Raw genomic sequence first — 17130 nt, 5'->3', positions numbered from 1 at the left:
CCTCTCTAAAAATAAATGGAGCTGAAACTGCCTTGTATGTCTTCTGCCTCAAACCTTTGAGACACAAAAGCCGGGCAAAATAACTTTTGGCCTGGGCCTAAGTAACCATGTTTGCCAAAAGTAACAAGAAAGCAGTTATGACTACTAGATTGAAAATTAAAAACTGTGTTTAGAATTAGCATCACTGTGCTTTCTGCACCAACAGAAATGCCTTCCTTCTACGGACGTAACCGTTCCCCTTCCCTTCTCATAAATACCATCACCCTTGTCTCCTAATTGGAAAACTATTTGGCTTCTGCCTGAAGCAGCTATTTAAAATAGCTACTCTTACTGATCTCACGTAAACATTTGTCATCTCTTACTTCGAAAGCCTTTATTTTTAGGTCGACAGGAGGGACTTGGGGCGATGTTGCATTCCCAACACCTGATGCCAAGATTCAAATGTCACTGAATGATTGCAAGAGAATGTTCCCTTCTCATTTCCCCGTTGCTGGGCTTCTGTTCCCAGGCCAGGATGTTAGGGTCCAAAGTGGCTGTGGGTGAGGACATTCTGTCCCTCTGGCTGTTTTGGCACAAATTTCCACCCCAAATGGGTGTTGCCCCCTTCCTTCCTCTTGGCCAGCTTCTCTTTCACCAATATAAGCCCGTACTGGAGGCTGGTGGGCACTCATGCATGTTATGGCAGGCCCTGCATGTAGCCGGAGGCTGGGGCCCTTGGGCCTCCACAGCGTCCCCCACGCTCTGTACAAGGTCCTCTTATTAGTGCTGGTCACAATGAGCTTGGTGTTTGGTAAGTGGTTCTAAGAGATCAGAAGGGCCCCCTGGCCTGCTAGATGCAGAAACCCATAGACACAAGGTGTCTGGGTCCATCTGCCCAGGATGCTCGGGTAAACCCAGGCAGGAGGAAGGATGGGGTGAGTGGGCTTGGTGGGAAGATGCCTGGGAGCTGACAATGGACTGATTTGATATTCACTCTGGGGAGATGTCTGGCGACACCCAGGGTTGTCTCTCTCAACAGCAATGGCCTGAATGGAGATACTGAAGGGAACCTATTCCAGTCTGAAGGCAACACAGATGAGGGAGGGTTTGGGGAATGTGCTAGATGAAAGCAGGTCCCACAGGGCACAACAAGGCTGGATGCAGCCTGATAACCTCCTCGCTTGGCTGCAGAGCACCATCTCCATAGAAACAAGATTCAGAATGTCCAGCACCTGCCTCCGACTAAGTGCTCTGCTGAGTCTGGGGGCTCGTTAGCCTGTGGTCTCAGCCAGGGACCAGAGCAAGAGGGAGACGGTACAGCGGGCCCTCCATATGCACCGGTTAAACTCATCCCTGAAGTTAGCCAGCTGAAGATGGGAGATGTAGTTTTAAAAAGTTATGTTGTTGCCTGTGATGGTGGTGCCTGTACTGAACATCATGCAGACCTTTCTCCCGTGTCACTATGCCCTAAACGATACAGCGTAACAACTATTTATATAGTGTTTACATTGTATTAAGTATTATAAGTAATCTATAGATGATTTAAAGTATATGGGAGGATGTGTGTAGGTTATTTGCAAATATTCCATCATTTTGTATAGGGGACTTGAGTACTCTCAGTTTTTGGTATCAATTTGGAACCAATCCCCTGTAGACACCAAGGAACAACTAAAACTATACATGCATGTAGTTGGGAGGGCTCTGGGGGACAAAGTTTAATGACCCTGTCCTGTGACAGGGCCACCAGACAGAGAATGTGGCCCTGGGCTGTTTGGAGTCTCCTGTCTACAGGAAGCAGAGATTCTTTCTGTCCTGTGATGATGCATTCTTGTTTTTACTTCTGAAGGTTACAGATTAAGGAAGTATATTTAAAAGAGAATCCAGGGAGGGTGAGGACTGTAAAACCAAGTCCCGGAGGAAGAACTGTCCCAACGGGGCTGTCCAAAGCTGAAATGGGCTGCCTTTGCCTCACCTTTGAACTCAGAGGCTTGCATAGTGCTGGCACATACTAGCCCCTCAAAAACATGTTGAATGACTAAGTAAATGAACGAGTTCATGAACTCCCCATTTCAGGAGGTATAAGAGCAGAGAATGGAGATTTTTAATAAGGACTAAAGCTTCTGGTGAAAGATTAAGCCAGACGGTTTTAACAAACTGATGATTTTATGGTGTTTGGAGGTGGGGGGCCAGTGGGACTGACCTGGAAAATAGGCAGGCAGAGGTGCGGGGTCCGTGTTTCTCTGTGTTCTAGGTAAATTTGATCCAGCCAATCAGGAGCCCCCTTACCCAGCTCAGTTCCCCCGGTACCTGCGCTGCTATCGGTGCCTCTTGGAGACCAAGGAGCTGGGGTGCCTTCTGGGATCTGACACCTGCCTGGCCTCCCCTGGTGGTAGCTGCATGACTCTCCTCATCAAGAACAGTAAGGCCCTTCTGTCTGACTTGGGACCGGAGCTGAGTCTCCACATCCCCTAAGCCAAGACTCGGGGACACTGCCCCATCACTGTGCCTCTCCTTCTGAGCCATTCCTGTCTCCGTGCCCACTGCCTGGCTCTCCCTGGCCCGCAGCCAACTGACTCGCTTCCTCCCTCTGGCTGGCACCGCGCCAGCCTTGTAGGGCACTTGAAATCCCCAGACCCACCGGCCTTTCCTGGGCTGTCCGCTCCCATGTCAGTGGGAGTTCCCGCCAGCGTCTCTCTTCTCCTACCTCTCCCAGCATCTACTCCCAGACGCCTTCACTGAGCTTTGCTTCATTCTCCTTGACCCTCAAGGATTCATGTTCATGGAAATTTGGGCCTTAGTTAACTCTCTGCTTCACTCTCCCAGAGGAATTTCTCTGCTTCCTTGGCTTCCACCAGCAGCCACAGGCGGCTTCCTTCTGAATCTGAGTGGCCACTGTCACATCAGCATGCACCCCGGACACCAATTTGTCCCCGGACACCTGCACCTCACTTTCAACTGGCCAAAACCGACTCCATCCCATTGTTCTTCAAGCTTGCTCTTCTACCTGGCCCCTCACCTTTGTATTTATTTAATTAAAAGATTTTATTTATTTACTTTTAGACAGAGGGGAAGGGAGGGAGAGAGGGAGAGAAACAGCAATGTGCAAAAGATACATCAATCGGTTGCCTCCCGCACGCCCCGAGCTGGGGTCCTGGCCTGCAGCCCAGGCATGTGCCCTGACAGGGAATCAAACCAGTGACCTCTCTCCGTTCACAGGCCTATGCTCAATCCCCTGAGCCACGCCAGCCAGGACCCTTTCTGGGACCTTTAGTGGACATTCCACCCACAAGCAGTAGCATACCCCCACAAACACTGTTCTGCACTTGCTTTTTAAACTGAACAGCTGTGGGGACTCAGTGTTCCCGGATCAGCTTGTAAACAGCTTCCTCGCTCCGTTGACCTTCTGCGCCGTCCTCCGCGGTGTGAGCCTGACAGCCCTCCATCACCAAGCTGCCGATGGGCCGGCTGGTGGCTACCTCCACTCTTTCACTGTCCCAGGCAGGGCAGCAGTGGACATCCCTGGACCTGCGCTCGAAGATTTTTCACCCTCTCATATACAGGGGTGGGCAAAAGTAGGTTAATAATAATAATGAATAATACGATGATCAGTAAATATTACAAGAATAAACTGTTTCATGCCTTACAACTGTAGACCTACTTTTGTGCACCTCTGTATATGATAGAAACATATCTTCTTACTTTTAATCCATAAAATAAAACAACATTACCTCCTCTTTGCAATCTGACCCCCAATACATCTCCCAACTTTTTTTTTAATGTGGTACCACCCAAAAAGTACTGGTTCTCCCCACTTCGCTCCACAAGTCCCAGCTCAGCACACTCGCTACACCGGAAACTTCTGCACAGTTCATGCTGGTGACCCCTTGGCACTGCCTGCCCAGCTCCAGGAATCGCAGCATTTTGGGGATGCAGGGAAGGGGCTGGGGCAGTGATGACGCCTGTGCGAAGGGAGGGGTGGGAGGGTTTGGTGCTCTGCTGGGGCCTCACGTCACTGGTTGCTGCCCTCCCTCCCCAGGCAGCGGTTCTGACATCATGGTGAGCGACTGCCGCCGCAAGGAGCAGATGAGCGATTGCGCACTTACCCGTACTTCTCCCGTGTTTGGCTTTTGGATATTCTCTCGATGCTGTTTCCGGAATTTCTGCAATAACCCACACAACACGGTGTTCTGAACTCCACAGAACTTCTGCAGAGATCTTTGCGGTAAAACGCTGCCGGTTTCCAGCTAGCCTCCTGATTGCCACCTGGGCCTTCCCACCAGCCCTCCCGCCTCAGGCTCACGGACCCCAGCCCTAGCTGCCCACTGCTTGGCACCCCGCAACACCCCCATGCCTGCTTCGCCCCTCCCCACACCTCTCTGCAGTTTTCCCATCAAGGCCTCACAGTCCCACATCTCCCTTCCTGTCTCCTCCCACCTCTCAGGTGCCTCCCTTTCTCCCACCACAGGCCTCTCTCCAGGTGTTCCTCCAATAAATTCTTCTGCTTCTCTCCAATACATTGGTGTAGAAGCTGTATGTTTCTTCTCTCTTCTGGCGGAGGTGGAGGCTGAGGGAGGGGTCCTGCCCACTGCCCCTCGTGGGGACAAGGGGCTCCCAGCTCTATTGAGCTGCTCTTTCCCTGCCTTGGTGTCTGATGCAGCTCTAGCGTGAAAAGGTGAAGAGGAATCAGGAGGGGACACCATGAAGGCCAAAAGGGCGGTGGGTACCTGTCAGCGCTGTAAGACCCCGGGCTGTGTGGGAACGCCAGGGGAGGCCCGTGGGAGTTGTCGTGGGACCGGGGCTGTGTAAGGACCCGGCCCAGGGAGGAGGGATGCTCTGGAAGAGACGCTAGGCCTGGTGCAGCCCTGGGCTCTTTGGCCCCAGGTTCAGCTTCCCTCTTCAAGGACCATGGTGGGTCGCTCTTCAGTTTTGGGCCTTGGGTTCTTCAGCCTCTGAGCTCGACTTCCAGTGTGTATGAGCCTGGGTCATTCTGTCTCCTGCTGAAGCCAGAGGTCACGCGGAATAGTGGGCCCAGCAGGAGGGGGACACACAGGCCTGCACTCCAGCTGCCTTCTGACCTAGAAATCAATGCCGGCGTCTCCCGCCGGGGCACAGGCCGTGCACGGGGCCATGGAGGTGTCAATACGTGCCGGTGTTACGTGCACGAGCGCGTGCTGTATGACATCACCTACGCCAAGCACACGGACTTGTCCGTCTGAGCTCTTCCAACTCAGGACAGAGGTTCCCCGGAGCCGAGGGGAGTGCATGGAGGGTGCAGTGGCAACTTTAAATGATAGAAGCCTTTACGCTGACTTGGGAACTGGTAACACAGGTGGGTAGTTTACAAAAGCCCACCCTATATACATTTTGCCAAAGAGGTTTAAAAATAAGTAGGCCAAAATCTGCGTTTGTCTCTAAGGCCCGTCTATTTTTGAGGCCCCAACCTCCACTCTGCACACAGGCTCACCTGCATCTCTCAAGCCTGAGCACCGCCCTACTTGACAGGCGACCGAAGTGAAGCAGAAAGACCAACTCACCGAAGTGGTGGAGGAGCTGGGATCGGCCTCCCAGCCACAGTGCTGTGCTGCTTCCCAGAAAAGGTTTCATAGCCCCGGCACCGGGTTGAGATATGGAAGGGCGGACACCGGCTATCCCGCCTGCAAGTCTTGGCGCAAAGCAGGGTGGGTCTAGTGTTTACTGAACGTATGAGAAAGGGAGCTATAACTATGAATATTGCTTTCAGGACGCTTGCAGTTTTCAAAAAATAAAATATAAAATGGAAGGCCCCCACTTAGGGTGTCCTGGGTACCAGGAACCTAAAAAGAATGGACAGGAAGGAACTTGGGTCGCTCAGCACCAGGTGACTGAGATGCAAACCTGGGCCCTTTGGTTTGCTCTGGAGTTTTCCTGGTTTGAAAAGATTTTCCTCTTAGGTGGAAAAACCTGACATCACCTGGGTGTAACTTTCTAGGTTTTGTAGGGTATGTTTAAGGCTGGGGGTGGGGGCAAAAGTCACAACCCTCCAGCTCTGATCTCTGGTGGGGCAGAGGGGAGGGGTTGGTGTCAGCCCTTTGGGACAGGCCCTAAGAAGGCCACAAAGGCCCAGTGGAGTGGGCAGGACTCTGCAAACGCTTGAACCCCGTGTCTTTAACCTGTCTGCCCCCTGCCCACACCTGAGCCTGACCCCACAGACAATGGGACACAGACTGAACCCTGTCCACGTACTGTGGAGGGAAGTCAGATGTGGAGCAGAGCAGGGCAGACGCTCTCCCCTCCCTGGGCACCTGTGGAAGCGGGGGTCAGGACTCAGCGACACGATGTGGGGCTGAGGAGGCCAGAGACTGGGACAAGAGATAGAAGGCAGCCGAAGGCCAGTGTGGGGACGGGGTGGTGGGGACAGTGAGGCAGGGACATCAGGATGCCAAGTCAGGAGGTCTGCACGGCAGTCTCTCTCTCATCCTTCAAGCTGCAAATGCAGCTTGGCCTGGGTCTGACAGGCACAGGATGGGAAATACAGCCGGAATTAAGAGGTGGCGGCAGATGACCAGACTGAGAGGGGACCGGAAAGATGGGGAGGGGTGGTGAACACTCGGACGGGTCAGGGAGGGGGGAACCACTGCCTCCCCCAGGACAGGCTGGGCAGAAGTCTGCACTTGTGATTACTTTCTTGGGGGAAGAGCACCGGGTATACTGCCAACTGGTTTCTGGGGAGAAACTGAAACCAACGCCATTTAGACACGAAGTATTGGGTTGGACCAAAAGTCCGTTTAGTTTTTCTCATAAAATAAAAAAACATTTTTCATTTTCACCAATAACTATTGATTTGGATATTTTGAGTATGTCGGCTGTCTCCTGCTAGTGGCTTCTAGTGGGGAGAGGCCAGGAGTGCTGCTGACCATCTTCCACTGCATGAGACAGCCCACAGCAAAGACCTATCTGGCCAGAACGTCAGTAGTGCCAGGAAACTTTGCAAACCACTTCCAACACGTTCACCAGCCATGCACCTTCTCCACACACGGCACAAACCTTTTTGTTTCAGTTGCATTTTTACCTTTTTTGAAATAATAAAGCATAATATGCTGAATTTTCTTCCATTTTCAATATTAAAATGGCTGCAAAAAATTCACCCATTTTGATGTTTTTTTTTTTTTTTTAATGCACGCTAATGTGATAGCTGTCACAATACAATCTAACAAAATTGTTTTGAATGAAGTTAAAGACAACTAAGCACTATTAGAGCCGTTGTATGGAAAAAGACCAAACCAACTTTTTGGCCAGCCCCATACAAAGGAAGACCAGAGAGTGGGTGTTCTGGGGGGGCAGTGCGGAGCTGGCATTGGGAGAGATGCTGGGGCAGACTGCAGCCTGGGAAGGGTAAGGGCTCAGGGTCCAGTCCGGGGAAGAACCAGAAGTCCCGAACTGTTGAGGAATAAGTATATGTTGCGCAAGTTAGCAATGGACAAGCCCAGGTTCAAGGGCAGGGAAGCCAGAGGGTTAGGGCCTTCAGCCAGGCCTTCAGGCTCCTCCCCAGCATGGAAGCTGGGGAGGGGCAGTGAGAGGTTCAGGGCCTGGTAGAACCGTCGGACCTGGGACGGGAGCAGAGGCGGGCCCAGGGCCCTCCTGAGGGGCGTAGGCTGCGGGCTCCGGAGCTGAGGGCTGGACCAGGAGTTGCAGAAGTCGTGCTGACAGCACTGGGCCTGGTACCAGTACTCCGACAAGTAGGTGTTGCGTTTTTCTTGGCAGCGGTAGGAATTGTACAGTCCGCAGCCTCGGATGAAAAAGCGAGCCTTGGTATCTGGAGGAGAGAGGACAACTAATAACCCGCTGCCTCCCACAGTCCCCAAACTTGGCACTCCTACAACAAACCCTGCCCATCCCTCATCAGACCTGACTTCCACCCCAGGCCCCTTCAGGAGGGGTCAGAAAACTAGCTTAGCTGGCACCCCCCAGGACCCCAGACCATGCCTTCCAGGATCCTCCTATCTCCCTCTTGTACCCCAGGCCCCAAGCAGCCGTCATCTCAAAGAGAGGAGACCAAGCAATGGGCTGCCCCACCAGCAGCCCCTTCCTGGGTCTTGAACTCACCATAATAGATTGTGATCACCATACATGGGGAGGAGCTACTGATGGTGCACTTCTCCGAGCCGGAAATGCAACCTACTGAGGGGTCTTCTAAGAGACAGAGGTGGCAGGTCCGGACTTCAGGAACAGGCGCTAAGGGAGAAAACAAGGGATGGGAGCGCTAGCTCACTCCAAGGGAGCCCATGTATCTAGGGTCACAGTCCCACCCCTCCCTGGACTGTCACCCCTTTCTTCCTGCCCCTGGGCCCCACTTACCCTTTCCCACTGTGAAGCCCACCATGACGAGCATGCCTACAAGCACGTGGGCTTTCATTATGGAATTCTGAGGAGAGGGGCAGTCTCTGAGGGCTGCCCTGAAATCCCACTTTCCCACGACCATGCTCCTTGGTCCCGAGCTGCAGGCTGATTTTGACAGCCGTGGGTGCAGACCTATATTCCTGCCTGGGGCAGGATCCAGGCTTGGTGAGGAAGTTATTAACGTGGCAGGAGGAACAGTGTGTCCTCACCCACGAGGTCTGGTTCCTGATGTGGGAGGTGTCAAGGCGGCCGAGACAGGGGTACCACCTGGGCCTTTGTTCAGCGTGCCTCCCAAAGATCCACTTCTGCCCTGCGAGTCTATGGATTAGCTTCTATCTCTGGTGCCAGGTGCTGTCCTCCCCACACAGGAGCCAGTCCCTATTGGCTGGAGCTCCGGCCAGGAACCCAGCGTCCCCATCCTCCCCTCTCCGCTTCCCCAGCAGGGGGCACACGCAGGCCTCATCCAGCAGCAATTCTGGGCCCGTCCCTGTTCTCTCCACCCCTTACTTACTTTTGAACCACTTTCCCGGTAAAACCAAAACTGACAGTGTTACCTCCCGTATGTGTAAACAGACAGCCATAGGTAGGCCCTCCAAAAGCAAGTATTTCTCCAGCCTTTGAAATCTGATTTTTCTCTGGGTCTTTCCCTTGGGACTTTGCACACCCCCATACCTAATCCTAGGAATTCTGCTCTGCTAATAAAAAAATCACTAAATCCACTGGGCACAAATCTATGCTGACTTTCAACTCAGGGAGGGTGGGCTGGCCCAAGAGGGCCCCTGGCGTCCAGCACACCACTACCACCCTCCCCTTCCCAACCCGAAGCACCAGCAGACCAGCTCATGGCCTTTTCTTCCACTTTATTTCATATTCCCACCACAATAATGACTCCTTTAACTTAAACTAAAAACCATAGAGGGCTCCTGAAAGGGTGGCAGCAAAGGAATGAAGGTGTCAAAGGGCAGGGGTGGGGAATCAGCGAATCGTCTTGACTGGGCTCTTGAAGTTGCTTGCGGCTTGGAGCTGCAGCTGGTAGGCCATCGGGTGGATCTTGAAACCGTAGAGCCTGGGCCAGGGCAGAGGTCAGAGAGGCAGCAAGGTGAGCCCACTCAGCCCTGCCAGCAGCCCCTGTTCTTACCGCCCCACCCTGGCTCCTCCACGGGCCTGCTCAGTGCTTAAGGGCGGTGGTTTCCAACCTCCTCCCCTCAAGGGTATGTAGGGATGTAGCTTAAATATCCCCTCACACTCAAATTCAAGGTTATGTACGCACAAAGATGTCCATCATCACCACTTGTTTAAATACAAAACTGAACTTTTCTTCCCCACACCAGAGTAAAAGTGATTCTCTAGGAAGCTAAACCACACTTGAACCGTGGCTCTGAGGAGCTCCTGGCGAAGGATGGACACCCAAGCTGACATAGCAGGAAGAGCTGTTGTTTACATGGTGCTTCAAGCGCCAAACACTATTCTACGCACCTCACATATTTAAAAACACTCAGCCAGGCAGTACTATCGTCATCCCTACTGTGTGGATAAGGCAGCTGAGACATAGACAAAGAACTTGCCCGAGGTCCCTCAGCATGGACAGCCCTGGCTTTGGGAGAAGCAGACCTCAAAAAAGGACCATGCCCTGTTCTCCCTTCTCTCCACACGTGCCAGGTCTTCCCTTTGACCCCTGGTAACTCTTTCCTTGCTCCCCACCTGGGCACAAACTGGTTGGCGGGCCGCTTGGGCCGGTACTCGGGGTGCACCATGAACAGCATGTGGGGGAAACCAGTGCCGAAGTAGGCGCCGTCCGTGTGGTGGTGCCTTGACGACTTGGGTGTGTACACGTCCATGCACTTGGGGCAGTAGAGCTTCACCATGGCCTCACCTGGGATGTCCGAAAGGCCTGGGAGACAGCCAGACTCAGCATTCCAGGCTCCCCGAACCCCCCCAAACTCCTGCCTGAACTTGGGCCCCAACTTGCTGAGCCCCAGATCCTTCCCAGAGGACCTACCATATGCTGCCCTGCCTGTCTGCAGCACTCACCGATGGGAAGCATTGGCTGGTTCTCACAGTACACGCGCGGACAGTAGCCGAAGTCTCCCTGCTGGTATTTTTCCAACTGAAGTAAGCAGAACGGAAAGTGTTGGGGGGCAGGCACGAAGAGAAGAGGCAATCCCTTCTTCCACCCAACCCACCCCAGTGTCCCCCATTTCTCCTGTCTCCCTCTGGCCCAGCCAGGCTCTCCGACTCCTCTGCCTCCTTTCCTCCAGGGAGGGAGGCTGTAGACCATCAGAGCCACTCAGTGTTTACTCCCTGAGGAAGAGAGTCTCTAACAACTTCCGGCCCCAGGTCACGCCTCTCTCCCTGAAAACGCCCCCTTTGGCACACTCCCCAGTTGGGACTGGTTTCCTAGGACCTAGTTCTGAGGTTCTCCTCATCTCAGCTATACTCCTCAACAAGGTCGAAACACATGACTTTCTGCGGCAGAAACCTCCGTTTTCCTTACTGCCTCAGAAGGAGTCAAGTGGGAGCAGGGGAACCTCACCATCTGGGCGATGCCACGGTTGGTGAGGATATAGCGGGCGTGGATCAGTCCATACAGCATCTCAGCTGCCTGCTCAATCAGGTCACTCTGGTTCGGGTTGTCTTCCAGCTCTTCGTCTGAAACACGGCCCCAGCCGAACGCAGACACTTGTCTTACAGCTTTCTTTGGTGCTCTGCCCATCCCCGGGGGTTGCTGCTTATTCAGGTTGCTTAGCACCCACCTTTGAGCCTCACCCCACCCTTCATGTGGGCATCTGACCCAGAAACCTGGGCCTCTGGCCCTTCCACCAACCCAAGACAGCTCTACCTCCCTCCACACCTCTCCGGCCCCTGCCCTCTTCTCTCCCTCCCTACGCCCTCTGCGACACGTCAGTGCAAAGCGTCAATGCACAAGACAAAACTCGAGCCCAGAAAGCGCAAGGCAGGAGAGAGAGTTTGAAAATGAGAACCCCTGGGGAACTATCGTTACAAAATAGAACTGAACTACAGAACCAGAGTCACTCTCATGGGCACAAGTGGCATATGCCACTAACTCAGGCAAGAGCTAGGTGGCGGGACAGTGAAGCAGAGGGTTTGGGTTAAGGGAGCCAGCAACCGAAAGGAAATGTACAAACTCAAGGAAGCGGTGAACAGTGACTTGAAGGGGGTGGGGGAAGCACACACACACAAAACCACCCTGAGGGTGCCTCACCAGGCTCCAGGTCCAAGATCATGTCTAGAGCTTGTCGATAGTGAGGCACCTGCTCATTGAGTCCAGTGAGGTTGAACTTGTCCTGGATGTAGTCTTCATCCACCTGTCAGGGTGCGGAGGTGAGCAGGGAACCCACCGCCCAGTTCTTGGCTTCGACCTGAGCAAGTTGCTCTAACCGATGCCTCACCCTCAGCACAACCGCTTCTACTCCTCGTCCCCAGCTCAGTGCAAGTACCCGCGTCTCTCTCCCCAGTTCACGGGTCCTGCCCGCACATAAAAGCTTTTTTTAAAAATCAGCATGTACAGCAATCCCTACCTAGACAGACGTTCTGTCAAGATCCCCGTCCCTACCCCTGCCCCCACGTCTAGGAACCAGTTTCGTCTTCTCCTAAGGGGCAGCTGGCCGCCCTGAGAAAGGTGGAGGCCGAACAGCGTGGGCTCTGAAGGCAGTTACATCCCTCGTATTGACACACGGCTTTGCACGTTACAAAACACTTCCACGTGCAATATTTTAATTCTCCTAACAGTCGCCGTAGATATCAACACCACTCTACTAACTTAAAACACACACGCACAGGTTCGCTTGTCCAACGTCACACTGCTGGAGGGTGGCAGGGAAGGTGGGCCCCCGTCTTGCCACTTCCCCACAAGCTACTGGTGGGTTACTGAGGGGCCTCTTCCTCCACGGGAACAAGCTTCCAGGGAAGCACGTGAGAGAAGTGTGGAAGCTGGGTATGTGGGGGACTGTCTGGCCTGACTGTACGTGGAGACCAGTAAGGAGGCTGAGAACTCACTTCACAGAAGAATTCATTGCCACGGAGCCCACAGAACCAGGAAATCCAGGACACCTCCTCCGAGCTGCTCATCTTCACGTCAGCTGGAGAAAGAGTAACGCAAGCTCTCCCTCCCTGCCTCTGGTATCCTCCCTCCTCCCACACTTTGCCCTCCAACCAGAAAGAATTTGGGGCCACCTTTTGTTAAAGGATCCTAGACTCTGAGGCACCTCTCTCCAGCTCCTCTTATATTTACACCTCGGCTCCTTTCTCCGAGATTAAGAATTCTTTGGGGACCCGCCACTTGAGAGAAACTGACGGGTCTTGGCCACATCCCCGACGCTCCCGAAGGGCAGCCCTGGCTGGGCTCCCTGCAACCACAGGTCTCTGCCCGTCCCGGCGCCTTTCCCAAGGGTTTAGAAGTTTATCTTTCCCAGGCAAGATCTGGGCCCTTCCTTTTCTCACGGTCTGGGGGTGGCCCGAAGGTCCCTTTCGCGGGAGTCCCCGTATCCCGCCTCCGCCCCTCAGGCCACCCTTTCCTTCCTCCCTCGGTGGCGGACTGGATCACTTCTTTCCCCACCCGCACATCGAGGCGCGGAGACCCCCATGTGCCGCGCCCAGAGACAGAACACTCGGCGCGGCGACAACCTCGCACTCACCGTCTGGACGGGGGCCGGGGCCGGGGTGGGGGAGGGGAGTTGCTGCTTCCACGGAACGGCAGCCGCGGCCGAAGCGCAGGCCACGGACCGGATCGCGGGAGGCGAAGTTGGCGGGGGGCGGGGGGTGAGTAGAAAAGGGAGGGCGGGAAGACAGCAATGCGCAGGCGCCAGGGGTCGGGCCCCGCCGCGGGGGACGCCGGGAGGTGGAGTCCCTGGTAGGGAGAAACTGGCGAAACCAGGGGAAGGCGAACTACGAGTTCCAGGGTGAACTGGGCGCGACACTGGTGTAGCGAGGCCCCCCGAAGAGGACGCTGGGGGCGGGACGCAACGAGGAGCCACCGGAAGCGGAAGCCCAGTACCGGGTTCTGGGCCGGGGACCAGGGGAAACAGTTGTGTGATCTCGGGACGGGGGCTTCCAGAGGCGTTGGGGTGAGGGGCGAGGCTGGCTGGGCCGCTTCCTGCTGCTCCCTCACGCAGCGAGGGGAGCGCACAGCGGCCCCGGCGCGCCCTCGCCTAGGGGACTGGCCGCCTCTCCAGGCCCGCCACTGGAGACCCCCGACGGGGCCCCTGTTTCCCCCCGGGGTCCGGACTCCTGAGACGGGAGGTGAGGTCTGGCTGCGTGCCGAGACACCCGGGTAGGATGTGCCCGGCAGAGCGGCTTGAGAACCGGGGCGGCCCGGTGGCTAACCTGAGGAGGTGCCAGCCGCAGCCATTCTGCTTCTCGTCCCCTTGCACTTCTCCATTTCTTCTTAGGGCTTAAATGGGGCCTGCCGCTGCGGGCGCTAAGTGCGACCTTCGAACCCTGGTTGGAGTGATGGCGAGGGGCAGCGTGACGTTATTTAATTTCACAGCTGTAGGCATGCCCTGGTTTCCCTCCGCCTACCCAGGGTCTTTCTTAGCCCCGACAGTGCTTTGTTTCCCAGCTACGGAAAATGAGCTCAGAGCTGGGGGAGGAGGGGGGGCGCGTTCAGGGAGGCGAAAGGCATTGTGGGGCGTTATGTAAAAGCAGGACCCCCCCCCCCCCCCCCAACTGACATCCTCTTCTGCCCTCGCCCTACCGCGGCACGTGGCGCTTTGCATAAACAATATCGGAAAGGTTTAGCATGGGAAACAACCAGGTGCTTTCTGTACGCTAGCACCCTGAAGTAATATTTGTTTGTTTGTTTTTCAGCCACGCGTGTATCTTGGAGTAGTCTGGAGGTCTGATTACGTAGACTCCTTTGCTTACAACAGCGCCACTTTGCATCACTGAAGCTACAAGGCTATGTGGACTGCAGCCCCTTCCCAGTATGCTTTCTGCTCCTGGACAAGTATCCAATGTTTTTGTTGGACAAGACACTTTAAATAGGATCGAGGAAGATACAAAGGGCAAGGCTGACTGCTTTTCATAATCGTTATGTCTTACGGAGTGGTAGCTTCAGAGAAAGTCTATCATTACTATTTACTTTTTTTTAAAGAGAATTTATTTTGAGCCAAATTGACGACGTATGCCAGGGAGTACGGTGTCCAGTGCTCCGAGACTATTACCGTTCATTGTTGAGGCTGGGAATAGGGGCACAAAGCAGCACGTCTAGGCAACTGCCTCATAGAATCTTTGTTAGCCTTTACGAAAGGGCATGGTCTTTTATTGTAGGGTTCCCTGTTTTTCTACGCGATCTATTGTCCTTAGGCCCTGTAAGGTCTTAGGTTGTGGGGTCACTTTTGGGGTAGGAGAGGTTTTTTGACTCTAAGGCTACTTCCCTGTATCCCAGCAGGTCTCTGGAGGTGGCTCTGGTCTCTGCAGGGCCACCAGGGTTATGGCTCACTGGCTTCATCTTCCCCTTGCCTAGTCTCATTTTCTCAGCTCTCCCAAAGCCATGTCCAGGCCCTCTGTCATCACCTTTACCCCAGCCACTGACCCCAGCGACCTCTGGAAAGATGGGCAGCAGCAGTCACAGCCCGAAGAGCCGGAGCCAGCCCTGGATGGGGCGGCAGCCCGGGCTTTCTATGAGGCCTTGATCGGAGATGAGAGCAGCGCCCCTGAACCTCAGAGATCACAACCTGAGCCTGCCCGTGAGAGGAAGAGGAAGAAGAGAAGAGCGACAGGAGAGGCTGGGACAGGGTCACCAGGAGGACAGGGACAAAGGCGGTCCCTGGAGGCTGAGGACAAGATGACTCACAGGCTATTGCGGGCAGCCCAGGAGGGGGACTTGGCAGAACTAAGAAGGCTGTTGGATCCCCATGAGGCAGGGGGAGCTGGGGGGAATGTCAATGCTCGGGATGCCTTCTGGTGGACCCCCCTAATGTGTGCTGCTCGAGCAGGCCAGGGGGCAGCTGTGCGCTATCTCCTGGGACGGGGTGCTGCCTGGGTCGGAGTCTGCGAGCTGGGTGGCAGGGATGCTGCTCAGCTGGCTGAAGAAGCAGGCTTCCCTGCGGTGGCCCGCATGGTCAGAGAGAGCCATGGAGAGGAGAGGAGTCCAGAGAGCCGGTGAGAGGAAGCCTTCGCCCATGCCCACCTTTCAGTGTGTTCTGCCCTTCCTAGCCGCCGCACCAGCGAAGCGCTGAAGGGCTCTCTTCCTCGTCTCCCAGTGTGGGTTGATAAGGCAGTGTCTAGAGTGGTTATGAACCTGACTCTGGATCTAAATGCTAACTGCTTACCTGGGCAAGCAACCTAATGTCTACACACCTGAGTGTTCTTATCTGAGAAAGGGTAATAAGAAAGGTATAGGAATAACCTTTCTCATAGGGTTAGGGTGAAATGGGCTAGTACATACCAAGTGCTAGAACAGTGTTTGCCACAGAGTAAGCACTCTATAAATATTAGGGATAGCCATTGTTTTTCCTTCTTTGCCCAAGAGCCTTGTGAGTCCTGGTTACCATCTCTTCTCCCAACTATTACCCTCTGGTCCTTCATTGCTAAGTGGGGAGGAAGGCAATTTGCTCCTCAGCAGAAACCCTGGAAGACCCCTGTTCCCACCCACCCTGCTACCTCCACCCACCGCAACCCTTCCCCTGCCTTCAATCCTTTTTCTTCTTCCTTTGCAGGTCCCAAGCCCCGTCCCCCCAGTACTGTGAGACCTGTGATGCCCACTTCCACGACTCGAACCACCGCACATCTACTGCTCACCTGCTGTCACTGTCCCGGGATCTCCGGACCCCCGGTCTGCACCTTGGGGTGCCCATCTCCAGCCCAGGCTTCAAGCTGCTGCTGAGGGGGGGGTGGGAGCCTGGAATGGGGCTGGGACCCCGGGGCAAGGGCCGTGTCAACCCTATCCCCACTGTCCTCAAGAGAGACCAGGAAGGATTAGGGTACAGGTCAGCACCCCAATCCCGAATCACACACTTCTTGGCTGGGGATACCCGGGCAGTGGCTGGGAGGGAGAGGGCCCCACAGGTGACCACACTGAGCAGGAGGGAGGAGAGAAGGCGGAAGGAGAAGGACAAGGCCTGGGAGCGAGATCTGAGGACATACATGAACCTTGAGTTCTGAGGTTGGCAAGGTCTGACCCTGGTCTGATGGAGTCTGAGCTGGGCACTTCAGCTTCCACTTCCTGGAGTCTGCCCAGGTCCCAGACACTCAGATTTTGGTCAGTAGGCCCTACCTTTGGGAGTGGGGCTGAGAACTGAGAAATAAACAACTTCACTTTTTGTTTTATTCACTTTTCTGGAGGCTTTTGTGGGGAAGCCAAACACGTCTGGGAAGACATCCAAGTCCTGCCTGAAGCCTGAAGGGGCAGCCCCTCCAGGTGGCATGATGGGGTTACCTCCCTGCTAGTCTGGTTCACTGCTAGGTCCTACCCCCTGCCCGAGAGCACCCCACCTATTTCCACCCCCAGCCAGGAACTGCCCAGCTGTACGCAAGTCTCACATCCCCAAGGGGTTGTCTCCCTGATCACTTCAGCTAATTCAATCAAGAGGTGTATACTGTGTGCTAAACAGGACTAAGACATTCCCAACCTTCCAGTTGCTCCCAGCTGCAGGAGGAGACAGCCATGTCGTCAAAGAGTGCATGGTGATAGGGGAGGTACAGCAGGCCCCCAGGGGTGATGAGAATGCGCAAGGTCTTGCAGAAAAAGGCCAGTGTGGTGGGAAAGCATGAGATTATCCAGCCTGTATTCTGCTAGCTAAACCGGCACCAGAA

At 54.7% G+C, this 17130-nt stretch overlaps 4 protein-coding genes across 4 annotated transcripts; 2 read left to right on the top strand and 2 right to left on the bottom strand.

Moving 5' to 3' along the window:
* The first annotated feature begins 669 nt into the window (after positions 1–669).
* On the top strand, positions 670–7083 carry LY6G5C (lymphocyte antigen 6 family member G5C). The gene is made up of 6 exons (XM_071219714.1): positions 670–790; positions 2231–2398; positions 4016–4201; positions 4637–4695; positions 4983–5308; positions 5438–7083. The coding sequence occupies exons 1-3, from the start codon at positions 670–672 to the stop codon at positions 4168–4170; spliced, it is 444 nt and encodes a 147-aa protein (XP_071075815.1). The 3' UTR covers positions 4171–4201; positions 4637–4695; positions 4983–5308; positions 5438–7083.
* A 49-nt stretch (positions 7084–7132) lies between these two features.
* On the bottom strand, positions 7133–9065 carry LY6G5B (lymphocyte antigen 6 family member G5B). Its single transcript, XM_045193401.2, has 3 exons — positions 8314–9065; positions 8062–8190; positions 7133–7771 (listed from the first exon to the last, which is right to left on the bottom strand). Exons 1-3 carry the CDS (start codon positions 8435–8437, stop codon positions 7359–7361), a joined length of 666 nt encoding a protein of 221 aa, XP_045049336.2. The 5' UTR covers positions 8438–9065; the 3' UTR covers positions 7133–7358.
* Positions 9066–9198: 133 nt separating this feature from the next.
* CSNK2B (casein kinase 2 beta) lies at positions 9199–13130 on the bottom strand. Its single transcript, XM_024558020.4, has 7 exons — positions 13011–13130; positions 12373–12455; positions 11579–11681; positions 10889–11004; positions 10387–10462; positions 10057–10246; positions 9199–9421 (listed from the first exon to the last, which is right to left on the bottom strand). The coding sequence occupies exons 2-7, from the start codon at positions 12442–12444 to the stop codon at positions 9331–9333; spliced, it is 648 nt and encodes a 215-aa protein (XP_024413788.2). The 5' UTR covers positions 12445–12455; positions 13011–13130; the 3' UTR covers positions 9199–9330.
* Positions 13131–13340: 210 nt separating this feature from the next.
* On the top strand, positions 13341–16644 carry GPANK1 (G-patch domain and ankyrin repeats 1). Its single transcript, XM_024557978.4, has 3 exons — positions 13341–13614; positions 14182–15477; positions 16035–16644. The coding sequence occupies exons 2-3, from the start codon at positions 14867–14869 to the stop codon at positions 16477–16479; spliced, it is 1056 nt and encodes a 351-aa protein (XP_024413746.1). The 5' UTR covers positions 13341–13614; positions 14182–14866; the 3' UTR covers positions 16480–16644.
* The last annotated feature ends 486 nt before the right edge of the window (positions 16645–17130 follow it).

Source organism: Desmodus rotundus, chromosome 11 (assembly GCF_022682495.2).
Source record: "Desmodus rotundus isolate HL8 chromosome 11, HLdesRot8A.1, whole genome shotgun sequence".
Lineage (NCBI taxonomy): Eukaryota > Metazoa > Chordata > Mammalia > Chiroptera > Phyllostomidae > Desmodus > Desmodus rotundus.
The sequence above is the reverse complement of the archived record's forward strand: the minus strand, read 5'-3'. Positions and strand labels throughout refer to the sequence as shown.